The 20793-nt window shown below is 42.7% G+C and overlaps 1 protein-coding gene across 1 annotated transcript; it reads left to right on the forward strand.

The window, feature by feature from the left end:
- Positions 1-1074: 1074 nt before the first annotated feature.
- On the forward strand, positions 1075-1845 carry LOC138869216 (uncharacterized). Its single transcript, XM_070146817.1, has one exon. It carries the CDS (start codon positions 1075-1077, stop codon positions 1843-1845), a length of 771 nt encoding a protein of 256 aa, XP_070002918.1.
- The last annotated feature ends 18948 nt before the right edge of the window (positions 1846-20793 follow it).

The following is a 20793-nucleotide window of genomic DNA, read 5'->3' on the forward strand; positions in this document are numbered from 1 at the left end:
GAATTCGGGATAGACAGCTAGGAATGCACCTATCACTCCAGTGGTTCACTCAGTGCCCTTAAATATATCCAACTCTATGGCTGAAAATATGGCTACCTTATTGACACAGATAAGTATACTCACCAAAAAGGTGGAAGAGTCAGGGCAGAAGCAGCAGGTACACATCGTAGATACTACCAATGGGGGCTTGTGCACATCTTGCATTAGTCAGCCAATTTATAACCAGTGGAATGCAGAACATGATCATTATCACTACCTTGAAGACATGAATTATGTGTCTAATTATGGAGGCCAGAGACAGGGTAGTCAGAATTGGGGCCAGCAAAATCAGTCGTACAGGCCAGTCCAGCCATAGTTCAACAATGGAAACATGGGAGGTATGAGACCTCCTAATAATATGGCACATTATCCAAGGCCACAGGGATATAATAATCAAATCAGCAGCAGGGGTATCACCTTCCTCAGCAGCAGTATGGTGCATGGCAGAAAGATGGGTTTGTTAGACTTGAGGCAATGATGCAGCAGATTATTGGGTCTAATGCAAAAATTAATGAAAGAGTAGATGCACATGATTCAGTTATCAAGAATATTGAAGTGCAGATGGGACATATTTCAATGTCTCTAAACAATCGTCCTCATGGGACATTACCTGCATACACTTAGATAAATCCAAAAGATCAAGGCCCGAAGCAACTGATGGCAGTGAATCTACGGAATGGCAGAGATTTAGACGTAGAGCAAGAGAGAGCTCGAGAAAGCAGACAGGCTGAAACACTCATACCAGTGCCCATTGAGCTAGATGAGTCAACGAAACTAATAGAGGTGACAGTCCAACCTGCCCAGGAAGAACATAACAGTCAGAGTGAGACTGAGAAAGAAGCTGATACAGCCCAGGAACAAGTAGTTGAGGTGGCAGCTGAGAAAGAGCAATCCCAAATCATTGGGAAGAAGAGACCTCCCGCACCATTCCCTCAGAGGCTGGCCAAGTACCAAAAAGAGGAACAATATAAGAAATTCTTGGAGATGCTGAAACAAATTTAGGTAAATATTCTATTGATAGATGCGTTGAAGGAGATGCCTGGTTATGCAAAAATGATGAAGGACTTGATGTCCCGAAAATTCTATTTCCAAGACCTGGCCACAATGACTCTTACTCAGACCTGCAGTGTGGTGGTGACTAGACCAATTGCTGAAAAGCTGTCTGATTCGGGGAGTTTCACGATTCTCTGCACCATTGATAATTTTGCTTTTGCTAAAACACTTTGTGATCTAGGGGCCAGCATAAATCTTATGCCCCTGGCGATTTATAAGAGGCTGGGGATTGAAAGAGCTAGACCCACCTCTATGTTATTGCAGTTGGCTGACAGGACTGTAAAAAGACCCTCAGGTATCCTGGATAATATGTTGATTCAGGTAGGGAAATTTATGTTCCTTGTAGATTTTGTGATCTTAGACTGCAAGGTGGATGAAGAAATTCCCATAATTTTGGGAAGGCCGTTCTTGGCCACTGGGCGATCTCTCATTGATTGTGAGACTTGGGATCTTAAGATGAGATTGAACGATGAAGAGATAACATTCAATGTGCAAAAATCTATGAGGCGACCAAGTGAATTTGCCAATTGCTCTCTTATTGATGTCGTGGATGTAATTGTGGAAACTGATGATGAGATGTTGACTATTGAGGACCCTCTTGCTGCATGTCTGATGAATTTAGATGAGGTGAATGGAGAAGAACTAGCAAAGGGTTTTGGGATAGAACTCTTGAATTTGAGCCCTTGCACTTGGAAAATAGAGAAACTCCTCCAGCCAAGCCATCCATTGAAGAACCGCCAAAGCTGTAATTGAAGCCACTACCCGCCCATCTCAGGTATGAGTTCCTTGGACCTGACTCCACATTACCTATTATTATCTCATCTAGTTTGTTAGATGTGCAGGCACAACAACTCTTGCAGGTACTCAAGGAGTGTAAGACTGCCATTGGATGGACCATGGCAGACATTAAGGGGATCAGCCCTGCCTACTATATGCATAAGATTCTGCAGGAAGAGGGACACAAACCTTCCAGGGAACACCAAAGAAGGCTTAATCCCAATATGAAGGAAGTGGTGAAGAAAGAAGTGATAAAGTGGTTAGATGCGGGAATCATTTTCCCAATCTCTGACAGCAACTGGGTTAGCCCGGTGCAATGTGTGCCTAAGAAGGGTGGCATGACGGTGATCTAAAACGATAAAAATGAACTGATCTCAACACAAACCGTCATGGGATGGAGAATTTGTATGGACTACAGAAAGTTAAATCTAGCCACCTGGAAAGACCACTTCCCACTTCCCTTCATTGATCAGATGCTAGACAGATTGGCAGGGAGGTTACACTTCTATTTTCTAGATGGGTACTCAAGGTACAATCAGATCTCCATTGCACCAGAGGATAGAGAGAAGACCTCCTTCACTTGCCCATATGGCATTTATACCTTTCGGAGGATACCCTTCGGCCTATGCAACGCACCCACCACATTCCAAAGGTGCATGATGGCCATATTCACTGACATGGTAGAGGACATAATGGAGGTATTCATGGATGATTTCTCAGTGGTGGGGAACTCATTTGATAAGTGCCTTATAAATCTGACTCGTGTGTTGAAGCGGTGTATTGAGACTAACCTGGTTCTTAATTGGGAGAAGTGCCATTTCATGGTACAAGAGGGCATAGTCTTGGGGAACCGAGTGTCTAGTAAAGGAATTGAGGTGGATCGCGCGAAAGTTGACGCGATAGCAAAGCTGCCACCTCCAACTTCAGTCAAGGCAATCAGGAGCTTCCTCGGGCATGCCGGTTTTTACCGGAGATTCATAAGAGACTTCTCAAAAATTGCCAACCTTCTCTGTAAGTTGTTAAAAAAAGATCACCCTTTATTGTTTTCTGATGATTGCAGGGTAGCATTCGAGGAGCTGAAAAAGAGGATGGTCACAGCACCTATCATTGTTGCCCCCGACTGGGAGCAACCATTCGAACTCATGTGTGATGCCAGTGACTACGTAGTGGGGGTAGTGCTGGGACAGCGGAAAGACAAGCTAATACATCCAATCTACTATGCTAGTAGAATGCTGAGTGGAGCCCAGTTGAACTACACCGTGACTGAGAAGGAGATGTTGGCTATGGTGTTTGCTTTCGACAAATTCAGATCGTACCTGATTGTCTCTAAGGTAATTGTATACACTGATCATGCAGCTCTCAGGTACTTGATTGAGAAGAAGGAGTCTAAGTCGCTCTTGATTTGTTGGGTGTTGCTACTGCATGAATTCGACCTCAAAAATTGTGACTGTAAGGGCACATAAAAACCAAGTCACTGACCATCTATCACGACTTGAGGGAGCGAAAAACTCAGTTGAGGTTGAGGATATTCTGGAAACCTTTCCAGACGAGCAGCTGCTCGCTACTAGTCTTGAGGAAGTGCCATGGTATGCAGACTTTGCAAATTACCTGGCCAACGGTATAGTTCCCTATGACCTTTCCTCTGTACAAAAGAAAAAGTTTTAGCGTGACTGCCGCATGTATTATTGGGAGGAACCTTACCTGTTTCGAATATGTGTTGACAATATGATCTGGAGGTGCATCCCCGAGATAGAACAATCTTCTATTTTGCAGGCATGTCATGCATCGGCGTATGGAGGGCATTTTGGAGGAGTCAGGACAACTGCGAAAGTACTAGAGGTCAGTTTCTTTTGGCCAACAGTGTTTAAAGATGCAAACCAATGGGTGAAGGGATGCAACGAATGTCAGCAAACCGGGAACGTTTCTCGTCGCCATGAGATGCCCATGAACTCGATTCAAGCGGTGGAAGTGTTTGATGTCTGGGGGATTGACTTCATGGGACCCTTTATCAGCTCCTTTGGCAATAAGTACATACTTGTTGCTATGGATTACGTGTCCAAATGGGTAGAAGCTGCAGCGTTGCCCCACTAATGATGCAAAAGTGGTGGTGGGGTTTTTTAAGAAGAACATATTCACCCGTTTTGGAACCCCGAGAGCGATTATCAATAACGGAGGCACCCATTTCTGTAATAGAGCCTTCAAGAAATTGCTAGCAAAGTATGATGTATGCCACAAGGTGGCTACCCCTTATCATCCGCAGACCAGTGGACAGGTTGAGGTGTCTAATAGAGAGATAAAGAGTGTATTGACCAAATGGGCGAAATATCTAGATGATGCACTCTGGGCTTATAGAACTGCTTTTAAAACACCAATTGGTATGTCACCATATAAGTTGATGTTTGGGAAAGCCTGCCACTTGCCAGTGGAACTTGAACACAAAGCTTGGTGGGCATTGAAACAGCTGAACCTAGACATTGAGACTGCGGGTACAACGAGAATCACTGAATTGCATGAGCTCGACGAGTTCAGATATCTGGCCTTTGAGAGCACAAGGTTGTACAAGGAAAGAATGAAGAGGTTGCATGACCAGAACATTGTTGAGCGATATTTCAAACCCGGGGACATGGTACTGCTCTATAACTCAAGATTACGGTTGTTCCCTGGTAAGCTGAAGTCACGATGGTCTGGTCCATTTCGAGTGGTCGAAGTATTCCCTTCAGGGGCTGTAGAGATTGTCTTAGAGAAAGACTCTCACACATTTAGAGTCAATAGGTAGATATTGAAGCTATAAATAGGCATCAAAGAACCAAAGGAAGTGTCAGAGATCCACCTGACGGAACCTCAGAGGCCGAGCGAGCCTTAAATGCGCTTGTATACGTCATGCCGCGACGTTAAATCAGGCGTTGCATGGGAGGCAACCCATGAATGTTGTTGTTAGTGTTTTCTTATGTAACTTCATATAAAAAAAACTGGGCAGCACCGCGACCGCGGCAGGACCGCGGTGAGAGGCAACTATTTTGCCTCAACTTTGTCCAACCCACCGCGACCGTGGTAAGAGCCTACTCCTCTGTTCGGGCTAAGTAACCCACTGCGGCCGTGGTGGAACCGGGTCGACCGTGGTGGGTACCAGGTAATATTTTTTTATTTTAAATTTTTTTTACCTTTTCTTTCTTTTTTCTTCTTCTTTTATTCCATAATTCTAACCCCCCCCCCCTCCTCTAATTCTCAATCCCCCTCTCTCTCTCTCTAAACCCTAACCCCCCAAATCCCTCTCTTCTTCTTCTTCTTGACTCATCCCACTTCACCCATCTCCATTCTTCTCACTCCTTCATCCATCCAGGTATGTAATTCCTCCCCCCTACCTTTTCTTTTGTATTTTGTTGTAGTTGTATGCTAGCCTAAAGTTTGTAAGTGTGTAGTGATTTTTAGTAGATTTTTGTTAGTTTTTCTTCTTATTTTCTTTTGAATTTCATTTTTGGACTTACTGGTGAAGGGGTTGTGTGTATAATGTGGTGGAAAGCCATATGTTTGTGGGTGTTGAATGAAGTATTTTGGGGTGTGATGGTGTAGTAGAATCTTTGATTTGGAGGAAGCTTAGATATATCCATTTGGGCTATCTGCATGAAGAAATTGTCTTGCCCACAAGGTGTTTGGGAAATTGCCCCAATGGAGTTATAAGGGCTAATGTGACTTGGTTATGGTAAAGTCTGAGTAACCCACCATAGTCACACATTTCACACACTCACTGATAGGCGTTTCTCTGTTTGACAGGTGCAATGAATCCATCTAGGAAGAGATGCAACACCGGGTCCTCCGCTAGTGGACCGGGAAGCTCCTCGAGAGCTAGGGGTCAAGCCAGTGCGCCACAGTTTGACAGCACTAGGTTTGTCTCCAAACCAGCGGAGGATAGGTACAATGCAAAGGCAGCTAAGAAATTGCTACATGAGGTGCATATTGACCAACAAGCCTTAGAGGTTCAATGCCCGAATATCTTCAATGAGTTGAGAAGGTGTCAGCTGGACATCTTCTTCGAGGTACCGGAGAAGGCCAATGTTCAGATGGTAAGGGAGTTCTATGCTAACTGCTCGGAACATGAGAATAGAGTTGTTACTGTTCGTAATACATAGGTAAATGCGTCCATCGAGGCCATCCACAGGGTGTACCGACTGCCAGTGTTCAGGGGGGACTCTGATGATTATCGTACTTTTAGTCGAACAAGTGCCTTGTGGGAAACTCTTCTTGAGACTATTTGTGTGCTAGACAGAGAATACATATGGATAAAGCACCGGATCACACTTAACTCCCAGTCTCTCAATTGGGAGGCCAAGTGTTAGCTCACCATTATCAACAGTCGGTTGTTGCCCTCCAGTAATACGAACGATGTCAATATACCACAGGCAGCAGCGATCTACTATTTCATGGCCCACAGGGATTTTGATGTGGCCCGACTCCTCCATGACGAGATGCTTATTAGATCACCTGAGTTGCTCAAAGGCTTATACTTCCCTTCTCTAGTCACCAGGCTGTGCCATCTTGCTAGAGTCCTTGAAGACCCTAGAGTTGATGGGAAATTGCCAGTGAAAGCACCGTTCCTGGCAAGAAAAATCAGAATTGGGATAGAGCCAGTGGTGAATGTTGATGAATCGGATGATGAATTTGATGATGATGATGATGCTGAGGCAGCTGAGATCACAACACCTACAAGAGTTGATAAGGCGGGACCTTCACAGCCCCGCCGTAGTACCCGCATGACAGCCCTGGAGCAGGATATGCTGGTCTCCGCACTTCTATCACAGACTTGGGCACCAGAGTTGAGACTTTGACCACTCAACAGGCAAAGTCGGAGAAGAAGATTATGGGATAGCTTCGAGCGCTAGGATAAGCATGTCACCTCGATCCTGGCACCGTCTCTGATCAGGATTGATAACTCGGGAGAGAGTGCATATTTAAGTAATTGTAGAACAATACCACTCCCAAAGTATATGAGGGATCAATAACCGAGGGTTTAAAGGCAGGATTAGAGATAACAAAGCCTTGGGTACAATCTAAAGTGAGCTGTAAGAAATAAAGTCTGCTAGCGTAACTTGGGAGAGTGCATTTAATAAATTGTCGTGATTACTCGGGAGAGATTTACGGTAATAAGAGTGCTCATGATTGATAGAGACTATTTGGCGAATCTATGTGAAACATAACCGGAAGGGATTCCATCAATAGGGGAAATCATAACCTTAGATCCTTCTCTTAATTGTTTACAACTTAATCATAGTTAGTTTCCAGTTGCTTATTTACATTCATTCTTAGTTAGTAGAAACATCATCAATTGTTATTCACAACGTTTGGGAAGTTAATTCCGTAGAATTTAGTAAGTCTAACAAGAGTAATTGATAGGTTAATTCCTTGTGGGTTCAACTCTGGGCTAAATACTCAGATTATATTTGCAACGTCTACGTGTCCTTTTTATAAGGCATAGTTGGGCGTGATCACTCTTCATGAAGACTTAAAAACTGCACATGAAATGAAGTTCTCCAAGATATAGATAGAGACAGACTCAACGGAAATCATAAATCTCCTCTATGAAAACAACCAAAACCTCTCTAACTTAATTTTTGAATGTAGGTTGTTAATGCACCAGTTGAAGCTCCCAACTTTAACACATAACTTCAGAGAAGGAAATGAAGTGGCCCACCTATTGGCGAAGGATATAGTGAAAACTTTCAAACCTTCTAAATATTTTTACCATGCCCGTCCACCTTGTTTTGTTGAATCTCAATTGTCAAAGGACAAGCATGGATCTAGTAGTAGTTCTAAGTATGTTGTCTCTAGTGTTTGTAACAAACTTGCCAAGTTAGGCAATGTTAATGTTCTTGGGGACTATGTAATGACGATGTAATTTTCTTTTAGTAATATCATCTTATATTTCAAAAAAAAAAGACTATAATCTATGCAAGCTGCCAAACTTAAGCATGCAAGTTGTTAATCTAAAGAAAATATAACAATAAAAAGTTTTATACCCCACAAATCTGCTATATTGGAGATGCCAATCCATTTACAATGTTAGATAAAGGTAGATTGCACTTTATATATATATATATATATATATATATATATATATATATATATATATATATATATATATATATATATATCGAAACACTCTACGACCATTTATCAGCTCCATGCACATCTTCAATCACTGACAGTAGAACTTCTCAAATTATCAAAGCATTTATCTCTCAATAAAAATAATGTATTTATAAGCTAGGAACCACAGATAAAATAATCTAAGAATTTAGATGGCCAGTTTAAATGAGCATCTCTACAGTTTAAGTGGTTTAGAATAAAATCCTAAACAATTTTTGATTTCTATTCCAACGTTAAATTAGTTCAAAGTTGTATTTCTAATTTTTGCCGCATTGGAGCACTTCTTTCCAATCTTCCAATTGTTGAAGCACTTGCCTCCAATTTTTAATTGTAGATGCACTTTGTTACTAACTTTTAATTTGTTGACATTTGTTACTGACTTTCAATTATTGAATTACTTATCTCAAACTTCTGTTAAACATTTATCAGCAATACCTAATTTGGTCAAAATATTTCTCTTGAATTTCCAATCATTGAGGCACTTGTCTCCAACTTATAATTGTTAATTTATGACTTGTAATCAACTATTAATTTTTTTAACCACTTCTTTAACCTTTAGAAAGGAATTTCCTTTTCTTATGTCATATTTATTTGCATCTCTTTAAGCTTGATGATGCATATCATGTCATTGATTCGGCAGGCAACACATGTAAGTTGGTTATCATTATATTCCTTGTTGAGATGCGTCTTTGTGGGGGGGGGGGTCTTGGTGATAGGCAGGGATAGAGCACAAGGGAAGTCTACTTTTTGGTTTGACTATCCGTATTGATCACACCTTGATCCACTGAATATTAAAATTTGAGTTCTCTTTTTATTAATGCAATGAATAAGATCATGTCTGTAGAAAAAAAAATAGCCAAGGATGTTTAAAATTTGTGGATTATTTCAGTTTGTGCTTGATTAGTATATGCAATATAATAGCTTGGATTCTTTTTCAGTGTGTAGTGTAGTAACCGAATTAATTAAAAAACCTCTAAGGCCTACAGATCTTTTCAGCCTGGTTGTGTTGCCTCAAGGAGAAGAATGAAAATAAAAAATAACATTCATTCAACTTTTTTTGTAGTTGAAAAAGTTGGGCAAGAATTCTATTGATAAGGCTCGTATGACTGTATGTGTGCTTACCCTTGATCGAGACACTTTGACTTTCCAACAGTTCTGTGAGGCCTCTACGACCTAGAAAGATGAAAATTGGCACTGATGAATCAAATCATGAAGATTTCCTTGTGGATTTTCTGATAATTAATTGAAGAAAAAAATCTATTTTATTTTCATAAAAACACTAATAGTTCTGTAATTACGACCTGGAAATTTAATATGTATAATGCCCGCTCTGAAAATGATAGAAAATATTTTCTCCGATATATTTTTGTGAATTGATTATCAAAAAAATCCACAAGCAAGTGATCATGCTTTAATTCTTAGTGTGAGTTTTCCTCTTTTTAAGTCGTAGAGGCCTTGCAGAACTGTTGGAAAGACAAATGTTTTGTGATGATCCAAAAGGTCATCTCTTATTTTAGAAGTTAAATCTCTGTTCCAAGGCCTTAAAACCTCCTTTTCTCATACCTCGATTTATGTGTGCAATCCGGGCGTATATCCGAAAAGCTTTTATATGAAAATTTGAGAAAAATGCTAAATTTTGCCTTTAAAATTAAATTAAGTTGACTTCGGTCAAAATTTTGGGTAAACGAACTCGGACCCTTGATTTGACGATCCCGAAGGGTCCGTAAAAAATATGGGACTTAGGCGTATGCTCGGAATTGAATTCCGAGATCTCTAGCCCGAGAAATGAATTTTTGAAGAAAATTGTTTAATTGAAAATATAATGGTTTCTAGAAATTTAAAAATGCTTGATATTGATGGTATCAGACCCGTATTTTGGTTTTAAAACCCGGTACAGGCTTAATATGGTATTTAAGTTATGTCTGTAAAATTTGGTAAGAAACAGAGTTTGTATGACGTGATTCGGACCCTCGGTTGTGAAAATAGAAACTTTAAGAGTTCTTGAGATTTTCATTAATTTTGATGCTAAGTTCATAGTTCTAGGTGTTATTTTGGTGATTTGATCATGCGAGAAAGTCCATATGATATTTTTAGACTTTTGTGTGTGTATGGTTTGGAGCCCCGAGGGCTCGGATGAGTTTTGGATAGGCCACGAAGTGTTTTGGACTTAAGAAAAATTGCTGGTGTGTTTCAGGTCTGCAGGCTTCGCATTTGCAAGCATCGCATTTGCGAAGACCCTTCGCATTTGCAATAAAAAGGCTGGGCAGGGGACCTTCGCAATTGCAAAGTTCATCATCGCATTTGCGATAAGAACAGGTCGCAATTGCGAACAAATGTTTGCATTTGCGATAATAGTAGTCCTGAACATTCTTCGCAATTGCGATGTAATTTTCACATTTGCGGGTTTCGCAATTGTGAACCCCTGATCGCAAATGCGATAACTGTGACTGTTCAAAAAGAGTTTTAGATGGGATTTCAACTCATTCTCTCAAATTTTCAAATCCTAAGCTCCCATAGGCGATTTTCCAAAGAAACGTTCTTCCCCAAATCATAGGTAAAAAATTTCTAACTCATTTCTTTCAATCTACTTCATCTTTTTACAAGATTTCATCACAAAATCTAGGAATTTTCACGGGAAATTAGGTGTTTTTGGGTGAAATTTGGGAATTTCAAATTTTGGGGATTTAAACCTCATATTGAGATCGGAATCCAAAACCAATTGCATATCCAGGCTCGGGGGTGAATGGGTAATCGAGTTTTGATCCGAACTTCAGGTTTTCACCAAGCGGGCTCGGGGTCGATTTTTTACTTTTTGGGAAAATGTTGGGAAACCTATAATTAAGCATTGGAATCGGGTTCTTTAGCATTTATTGATGTTATTAAGTTAATTATGACTAGATACAAGTGAATTGGAGGTGAAATCTAGAGGGAAAGTGATATTTGAGGCTTGATTTTGGCTGTGGAATCGAGGTAAGTGTTTGGTATAACCTTAGCTTGAGGGAATAGGAGTTGTGGTCTTATTTGCTATGTGTTAGTGTTGAGTACAACGTATAGATGTGGTGACGAGTATCTATTTGTTGGTGTCGAGCATGCAAGTGAGCTTAAACTGTGACTGTTGTGATTCTTATTATGTACTATTCATGCTTAAATTGATGATTATCCATGCTGAACAAGACTTATGATATTTTCTTGGTAATTGACCATTGTTAAGTATTGACTCAAGTTGAGATTTATTTTGTGAAGTTAACTGTTGAAACGAGATTGGTTATAGCTGATTCCCTTATCGGGATGTATTTGTTTCTATTGTTGATTCCCTTGCCGGATGTTATTGTTTCTACTGTTTGGGTGAGGAAAGAGCGATAAAGCACGAAGGGTGATGTCGTGCACATTCATACTTATACATATGGTAAGGAAGAGTGATAAGCATGAAGGTGATGTCGTGCACATTTACGTTTATATTGATGCATATGGTAAGGAAGAGAAATAAAGCACGAAGGATGATGTCATGCACATTTCTATTATTCATATGGTGAGGAAGAGTGATAAAGCACGAAGGGTGATGCCGTGCACATTTCTATTATTGGTTGCATGGTAAGGATTGGAGTAAAAGCACGAAGTGTGATGCCTTTATTCTATTTTATGTGTTCATTTGCAGTAATCGGTTCAAGTGTTTTAACTATATTTAATTCCTTTACTGCTGTAATTCTTTATGTTGAAACCCCCATAGCATGTTGCCCCTTCCCGTTCATTTCTGCTTAGTTTTTTTTATTACTTGTTATTCTGTCATTATACTGATTAATTGCTCAAGTTTATGATGTTCATCGTGTCCTAGCCTCGTCACTACTTTGCCGAGGTTAGGCTCGACTCTTATTAGTACATGGGGTCGGTTATACTAATACTGCATTCTGCATTTTCTGTGCAGATCTCGGTGCCGGACCTTATGAGTAGAGTTCGAGGTTGCTGCCTTCAGTCTATCGGAGACCCAAGGTAGTCCTGCAGGCGTTCGCAGGTCCTGGCGTCCCCTTCTATCCTATTTCTTTTCATGTTCATCTACTTTCGAAACAGATGTATATTCCTTTATTCAGACCATTATTTGTAGTATTCGTAAACCGTTCGTGAATTGTGACACCAGTTCTGGGTGGAGTTTTATTATGATTTCGTTGTTGTATTAAGATAATCTGTTAGATTCTATTCTTCCGCATTTATTCCGCTGATTTACTTTTGTTAATATGTAATTTGTTAAAATATAAAGAAAAATGTAAAATAATTTGTAACATTGGCTTGCTTAGCAAGTACAATGTTAGGCGCCATCACGGTCCTGACGGTGGAAAATTTGGGTCGTGACAAGTTGGTATCAGAGCTTTAGGTTGCTTAGGTCTCACAATTTACGCACAAGCTTAGTAGAGTCTGAGGGATTGGTATGGAGATGTCTGTGCTTATTCCCCAAGGGCTACAGAGTTAGGAACAGTTTCACTTTTATTCATCTATGTCGTGCGGTTTGATTTCTCAATGGTAATAGAACTTCTACTCTATTTTTTTGCAGATGACGAGAACACGTACCGCTTCATCAGTTGATCAGCAGCGCAAGCCTCCAGCGGCAGCTCCTACGAGGGGTAGAGAACGAGGACGAGGCCATGCTAGAGGCCGAGGTAGGGGTAGGGCTCAGCCCAGATCAGCAGCACCAGCGGCGGAGCCTCAGGTAGAGTTTGATGATGAGGTTCCGACCCAGACCGTTCCATGGGGCCTAGCTCAGGTTCTAGAGGGGTTCATCGCTACCTCGGTACTCCAGGATGCTCTGTTCTGTCTAGTGGGCTTTATGGAGAGTGTCACTCAGGCAGGCATACTTCTTGTAGCACCAGCCATCTCTCAGGCTGGGGGAGGAGCATAGACTCCTGCTACTCTCACTCCGGAGCAGATGACTCCCCAGTTTTAGACTCCATCAACTCAGCCAGTTGGGGTAGTTCCACCAGGTGTTGTAGCTCAGACCGGTGATGGATTAGCTATGTCTTCAGATGCCTTGTGGAGATTGGACAGGTTCACCAAGCTCTTCACTGCTACCTACGGCGGTACATCTTCAGAGGATGCCCAAGACTATTTGGATAGCTGTCATGAGGTTCTACGGAACATGGGGATAGTAGGGACCAATGGGGTCGACTTTGCTGCTTTCCGTCTGTCATGTTCCGCTAAGAAATCATGGAGAGATTATTATTTGGCCAGACCAGCTAGGTCACCATCTCTCACTTAGGACCATTTCTCGCAGCTATTTCTCGAGAAGTTCCTTCCCGTCACTCAGCAAGAGGAGTACCGCGGGCGGTTTGAGCATCTTCAGCAAGGTTCTATGATTTTCTCATAGTACAAGATGAGGTTTATTGATTTGGCTCGTCATGCTCTTCTTATACTCCCCACCGAGAGAGAGATGGTGAGGAGGTTTATTGAGGGACTCATTCAGCCTATTAGATTACATATGGATAAGGAGACAGGGAGCGAGATTTATTTTTAGGATGCGGCCAATGTGGCCAGGCGGGTTGAGATGGTTCTAGCTCAAGGGAGCAGTCAGGGGTCTGACAAGAGGCTTCATTATTCTGGCAGATTCAGTGGTGCCTCATCTGGAGGCAGGGATTCTTTTGGTAGGGGTCATCCTCCCAGGCCGTTTCATTCAGCACTTCAGGCTTCTCACGGTGCTCCAAGTGGTCGTGGTCCTCATATGTAGTATTCTGATCAACTACCCTACAGTGCACCACCAACTCCTATCAGTGCACCTCCGCTCCAGAGTTTTCAGGGTGGTTACTCAGGTCGTCAGGGTCAGCAGTCTCAGTAACTGAAGTCTTGTTATACTTGTGGCGATACGAGGCATATTGCCAGATTTTGCCCTCGAGCCTCAAGCAATTCTCAACATCAGGGTTCTCGTGCCATAGTTCTAGCACTGGGTGTTCCACCGCCCGTTCAACCAGCTAGAGATAGGGGTAAAGGTGTTAGAGGTGGAGGCCAGGCCGTTAGAGATGGGGGTCAGGCAACTAGAGGTAGAGGCCAGCCAGCAGGAGGTCGTCCTAGGGATATAGTTCAGAGTGGTGGGGCCCAACTCTGATGTTATGCTTTCCCAGCCAGGCCTGAGGTTGAGTCCTCCAATGCAGTTATCATAGGTATGGTTCTGGTTTGTAGTAGAGATGTTTTAGTTCTGTTTGATCCAGGGTCAACATACTCCTATGTGTCTTCTTATTTTGCTTCATATTTGGTTATGCCTCATAATTCTTTGAGTGCTCCCATATATATGTCCACACCGGTGGGTGATTCTATTATTGTAGATCGTGTCTATTGTTCGTGCGTGGTTGTTATTGGGGGTCTTGAGACTAGTGTAGATCTCCTACTTCTTGATATGGTAGACTTCGATGTCATTTTGGGGATGGATTGGTTATCCCCTTATCATGCTATATTGGACTGTCATGACAAGACTGTGACCTTAGCATTGTCGGGGTGGCCATGATTGGAGTGAAGAGGGACTCCTGGTCATTCTACTAGTAGGGTCATTTCTTATATGAAGGCTCGGCGAATGGTTGAGAAGGGGTGTTTGGCTTATTTGGCTTATGTTCGCGATTTTAGTATTGAGGTTCCTTCTATGGATTTTGTGCCAGCTGTTCGGGAGTTTTTAGAGGTATTTCTTGCAGACCTGCCGGGGATGACACCCGACAGGGATATTGACTTTTGCATATATTTGGCTCCGGGCACTTAGCCCATTTCTATTACGCCATATCGCATGGCCCCGCCAGAGTTGAAAGAATTGAAATAACAGTTGCAAGACTTGCTTGATAAGGTCTTTATTAGACTAGTGTCTCTCCTTGGGATGCTTCGGTGTTATTTGTTAAAAAGGATGGGTCGATGAGAACGTGTATAGATTATCAGCAGTTGAACAAAGTCACCATCAAGAACAAGTATCCATTGTCAAGGATTGATGATTTGGTTGATCAGCTTTAGGGTGCCAAGGTATTTTTGAAGATTGATTTGAGATCTGGCTACCATCAGTTGAGGATTAGGGCATTTGATGTCCCTAAGATAGCTTTCTGCACTCGATACGGGCATTATGAGTTCTTAGTGATGTCATTTGGGTTGACAAATGCCCCGACAACTTTTATGGATTTGATGAACCGAGTGTTCAAGCCTTATCTGGATTTTTTCATAATTGTTTTTATTGATGATATCTTGATCTGCTCCCGCAGCCGGGAGGAGCATGAGCAGAACCTTTGAGTCGTTCTTCAAACTCTGAGAGACAGCCAGTTGTATGCTAAGTTTTTGAAATGTGAGTTTTGTTTGAGTTCACTAGCATTACTAGGTTACGTCGTATCAACAGAGGGTATTCAGGTAGATCCTAAGAATATTGAGGCAGTCAAGGACTGGCCTAGACCCACATTAGCTATAGAGATCCGAAGTTTCTTGGGTTTGGCGAGTTATTACCATCGGTTTGTGGAGGGGTTTTCATCTCTAGCAGCTCCGATGACCTAGTTGACCCAGAAGGGTGCCCAGTTAAGGTGGTCGGACGAGTGTGAGGCGAGATTTTCAGAAGCTCAAGTCAGCTTTGACTACGGCGCCGATGTTGGTATTGCCCACAGGTTTAGGGCCATATACAGTAAATTGTGATGCATCTCATATTGGACTTGGTGCGGTGTTGATGCAGAATGGCAAGGTTATTGCATATGCTTCGCGACAGTTGAATATTCACGAGAAGAATTATGCAGTTCATGACTTGGAGCTAGCAGCCATTGTTCACGCGCTAAAGACTTGGAGGCACTATTTATATGGAGTGTCATGTGAGGTGTTCATGGATCACAAGAGTTTGCAATACTTGTTCAAGCAGAAGAAGCTAAATTTGAGGCAGAGGAGGTGGTTGGATCTATTGAAAGAATATGATATTACCATCTTGTATCATCCTGAGAAGTCCAATGTAGTGGCCGATGCTTTGAGTAGGAAGTCAGCCAGTATGGGCAGCCTTGCGTATATTCTAGTCAGTGAGAAACCATGTGCTTTGGATGTTCAAGCTTTAGCCAATCAGTTCGTGAGACTGGATGTTTCTGAGCCCAACCGTGTTCTAGCTTGCACAGACTGGATCAATTTTTGCCATTAGCGGAGTTTGCCTACAACAACAGTTATCAGTCGAGCATCCAGACGTCTCCCTATGAGGCATTATATGGTAGGTGGTATCGGTCGCCGGTTGGGTGGTTTGAGCTGGGAAAGGCTCGGTTATTAGGTACAAATTTAGTTCAGGATGCCTTGGAGAAGGTTAAGATCATTCAGGATAGGCTTCGTACATCTCAGTCCAGGCAGAAGAGTTATATCGACCGTAAGTTCGTGATGTGGCATTCATGGTCGGAGAGCGAGTCTTGCTTCGGGTGTCACCCATGAAGGGCGTGATGAGATTTGGGAAGAAGGGCAAGCTAAGCCCTAGGTTCATCGATCCTTTTGAGATCCTTGATCGAGTGGGAGATATGGCTTACAAACTTGCATTGCTGTCGGGTTTATCAGCTGTGCATCGAGTGTTTCATATGTCCATGCTTCGGAAGTATCACGGCGATCCATCCCACGAGTTGGACTTCAGCATTGTCCAGTTGGAAAAGGACTTGACCTATGAGGAAGAGCCGGTATCTATTCTAGACCGGCAGGTTTGTCAGTTGAGATCGAAGAGTTTCCCTTTGGTTCGTGTTCAGTGGAGAGGTCATCCTGTCGAGGCAGCTACCTAGGAGTTCGAGTTCGATATGCGGAGCCGATATCCCCATCATTTCACCGACTCAGGTACTTTTCTATGTCCATTCGAGGACAAATGGTTGTTTTAGAGGTAGGGAATACGATGATCCAAAAGGTCATCTCTTATTTTAGAAGTCAAATCTGTGTTCCAAGGCCTTAAAACCCTCCCTTTGTCTCACCTCGATTTGCGTGCGCACTCTGGGCGTGTGATGATCCGGCCAGTCTTCTCATGAGTTACCGCTCCATTTCTTCCAATTCTGCTTCTTATTGCTTTGTTTATCGGTTCTATGACTGATCGGGTTGGTTGGCTCGGGTTCGGAAAGGATTTGGTAAGGTTTGAGACACTTAGTCTCTTTTGAGGAAACTTAAGTTGGAAAAGTCAATCGGATATTGACTTATTTGTTAGAGGTCTTGGATGTGAATTTCAATGGTTCAGATAGATTCGGGAGGTGATTTGGGACTTAGGAGCGTGATCGGAATGTGTTTTGGAGGTCCGTTGTAGATTTAGGCTTGAATTGACGAAATTGGATTTTTGGCGTTTTCCGGTTGATAGGTGAGATTTTGATATAGGGGTCGGAATGGAATTCCAAGAGTTGAAGTAGTTTCGTTGTGTCATTTAGGATGTGTGTGCAAAATTTTAGGTTATTCGAACGTGGTTTGGTTGGGTTTTTTATCAAATGCGTAATTTAGAAAATTTTGGAATTCTTAGGCTTGAATCTGATGCAAATTTGGTGTTTTGATGTTGTTTTGAGCGTTACGAAGATTGGAACAAGTTTGAATGATGTTATGGGATATGTTGGTATGTTTGTTTGAGGTCCCGGGGGCCTCAGGTGAGTTTCGGGTGGTCAATCAGTCCATTTCATTTTGTAGAGAATTGCAGAAAAATTGTTGAGTGTTGTAGAGAAATTAGACCTTCACGTTCGTGAGTAGGTCCTCGCGTTCGCGAAGTGTTAGCTGGTGAAGGCTGAGATTTTAGCCTTCGCGTTCGTGAAGAAGGCTCTGTTCGCGAAGGGCTGGGTGATTAGGCACCGCGTTCGCGAGAAGGGGAGCGTGTTCGCGTAGAGGAAGTTGGGCAGCTGAGTTTCAGGGTGTTTGTTCATCGCGTTTGCGAGAGGGGGAGCACGATTGCGAAGGGTCAAACTGAGGAGTCATCGCATTCGTGAGTGGCCGGTCGCGATCACGAAGAGGAATTTTTGGTCAAAGTTGGTTTGTGCTTCGTGAACGCGAGGCGTTGACCGCGTTCGCGAAGAAGGAATTAAGGCTCGGGCAGAATGTTTAAATAGTCGTCTTGTCCGCGATTTTAGGGTTTACTTCCACCATTTTTGAGCGATTTTGGAACTTTTTGAAGAGGATTGAAGATGGATTCAAGGGAAAACACTTGGAGGTAAGATTTATGGACTTAATACTCGATTCTAATGTGAATTCCACCTAATTAATCATGGAAATTAAGCCTAAAATTGAAGAACTAGGGCTTGAAATTGGAGACCTAGAAATTGGGATTTGAGGGGTCGTTTGTGGTTGAATTTTGATTCTTTTGGTATGAATGAACTCGGGGAGTGATAAAGAGTCCATTGATGTAAATTTTATTGGAATCCGAGACGTGGTCCCGGGGGTCGGGTTTGGCCAATTTCGGGATTTGTGTTGTAAATTAATTTCTTTCGAGTGAGCTTTATTCCCTTAGAACATTTTGATGGTTTTGCACTAATTTTGGTTAGATTTGGAGCATCCGGAGGCCGATTCGAGGGGCAAAGGCATCGCGAACTAGAGATTTGGACTGGGTAGAAGTGAGTAATAATTGTAAATATTGTCCTGAGGGTATGAAACCCTGGATTGCACATCATTGTACTATATTGAGGTGACACACATGCTAGATGAGGAGTTTGGGGTCATGCATTGTTGGGGATTGTGACTTAGTCCATCCCGAATGACTATTTTACCACGTATTTGACTGAAAACTGTTTGCTATCATCATGTTTTGGGCTGAATGCCATATTTGGGTCTCGTGCCAACTATTTGAACCCTTAGGGAATTTTTACTGATATTTTCTCACTGTTTTGACTTTATACTTGAACTCAGTCATGCTATATTCTACTGTTTTCATAACTCAGCCATGTCTACTCCGCTTTAACACTTAAAATGATATTTTAAATGATCTTTTGGGCTGAGCATCATGTTTACTGTTGCTGGAGTGGCTTGTGAGAATTTTGACTGAGTAAGGCCGAGGGCCTATGTTGTGAGGAAACACCTGATTATGATTATGATTATGAGGCCGAGGGCCTGAGACTTGTGCGCCACGAGGTGGTTGTTGATATGAGGCCGAGAGCCTAGTGATAATGCCACGAGATGGCTTGATATTGCACTTGGTCCGTAAGGGGCCCCTCCAAGAGTCTGCACACCCCCAGTGAGTACGGGTACCCATTGTGTGTGTGATATAGCCCAAGGGGCTGGTTTTGTTCTGAGATATTGCCCGAGGGGCGAATTTGTTGACATTGAGCCCGATGGGCGATCCTTTATGCGTTTATCTTTCCTATTTGCCTGTCATTTGCTTGCTTAATTGTTAAAAAGGCATTTTATGAAGTTTAAACTGAACTCTATGATTTTACACATCTTTGCTGCTTCACTATTTTTACTGACTTTTTACTGCTTCCTTATAGCCTGTTATGTGCCTTACGTGATTTCGTGCTTCTCAATCTTTATTTATGATTATTACTCACTGAGTTGGAGTATTCACTTTACTCCATGCACCCCGTGTGCAGATTCAGGCGTTGCTGATCCTTCTTGCGAGGGTTGAGAGCTCCCGACAGATTTTTGGAGTCCACGAGGTAGCTGCTCGGCGTTCGCAGCCCCGTGCTTCTCCCCTTTTATATCACTTACTTTCCCTTATTAGTGACTCTGTATTAGCTTTGTAGACTCTTCGGACTTATATTAAATTGATAGATGCTCATGACTGGTGACAACCCGGGTACCGGGCTGTATTGGGTTTGTTTTTCGCTAATTATACTGTTAACTGCTTGTTTTTGGATTTTATCATGTTTAAGACTTAATATCTATCATCTTAATTGCTTAAAAATTGAAATGGGAATGTGTCGGTTGGCCTTGTCTTCACGTGAGGCGCCATCATGACCGGGTCCAGGTTTAGGGTTGTGACAAGTTGGTATCAAAGCCTAGGTTATATAGGTCTCACGAGTCATGAGCAGGTTTAGTAGAGTCTCGCAGATCAGTACGGAGATGTCTATATTTATCCTCGAAAGGTTGCAGAACCTTTAGGAAAACCTTCATATTCTTGAAATTTTTGTCGTGCGAACTTATTGATCCGAGTACTAAATTTCTATTAATCTATTCTCTCATAGATGGTGAGGACACGCGCTACCGGTCAGGACAGACGACCATCAGTACCACCAGCTATGGCCAGTAGAGGCCGAGGATGTGGTCGTGATCACGGTAGGGGCAGAGGAATGGCCCGCACAGCAGCTAGGGCAGCACCTGCAGATCCATCAGCCGCCCCAGTTCAGGATCAGGTCCCAGTGGTGGATGCTACAGCAGCACCAGCTCAGGCACCAGCTATGCCTATTGTGATTCCGGGTCTTCAGGAGGCCTTGGCTCAGATTCTATCAGTTTGCACTGGCCTAGCTCAGGCGGTCTCAGTTACTATAGTCGCAGCTACTTCTCAGGTCGGGAGAGGCACTCAAACTCCCACCGCTCGCACACCTGAGTAGGTCGTGCAGGGACTTCAGACACCGGGGGCACATCCAGCCCAGCCGATTGTAGCTGCTCAGGACTATGTAGTTCCTGCCATGCCAGAGGACGAGCAGCGTAGGTTGGAGAGGTTTGGTAGACTTCAGCCTCCGACCTTCAGTGGTGCAGAGGCCGAGGATGCCCAGGGTTTTCTTGGATAAGTGTCAGAGGATGCTTTGTACAACGGGTATTCTGGAGACCAGCGGGGTCGCTTTCACTACTTATCAGTTTTCTGGAGCTGCCTTCACTTGGTGGGAGGCTTTTGAGAGGCGTAGGCCTGTTGGTGCAGCATTCCTTACCTGGCAGCAGTTCTCTGTT

This window comes from Nicotiana sylvestris, chromosome 5 (assembly GCF_000393655.2).
Source record: "Nicotiana sylvestris chromosome 5, ASM39365v2, whole genome shotgun sequence".
Lineage (NCBI taxonomy): Eukaryota > Viridiplantae > Streptophyta > Magnoliopsida > Solanales > Solanaceae > Nicotiana > Nicotiana sylvestris.

Coding starts and splice junctions, on each gene's coding strand:
- LOC138869216 (XM_070146817.1), top strand. CDS start 1,075: ATGCCTGGTTATGCAAAAATGATGAAGGACTTGATGTCCCGAAAATTC.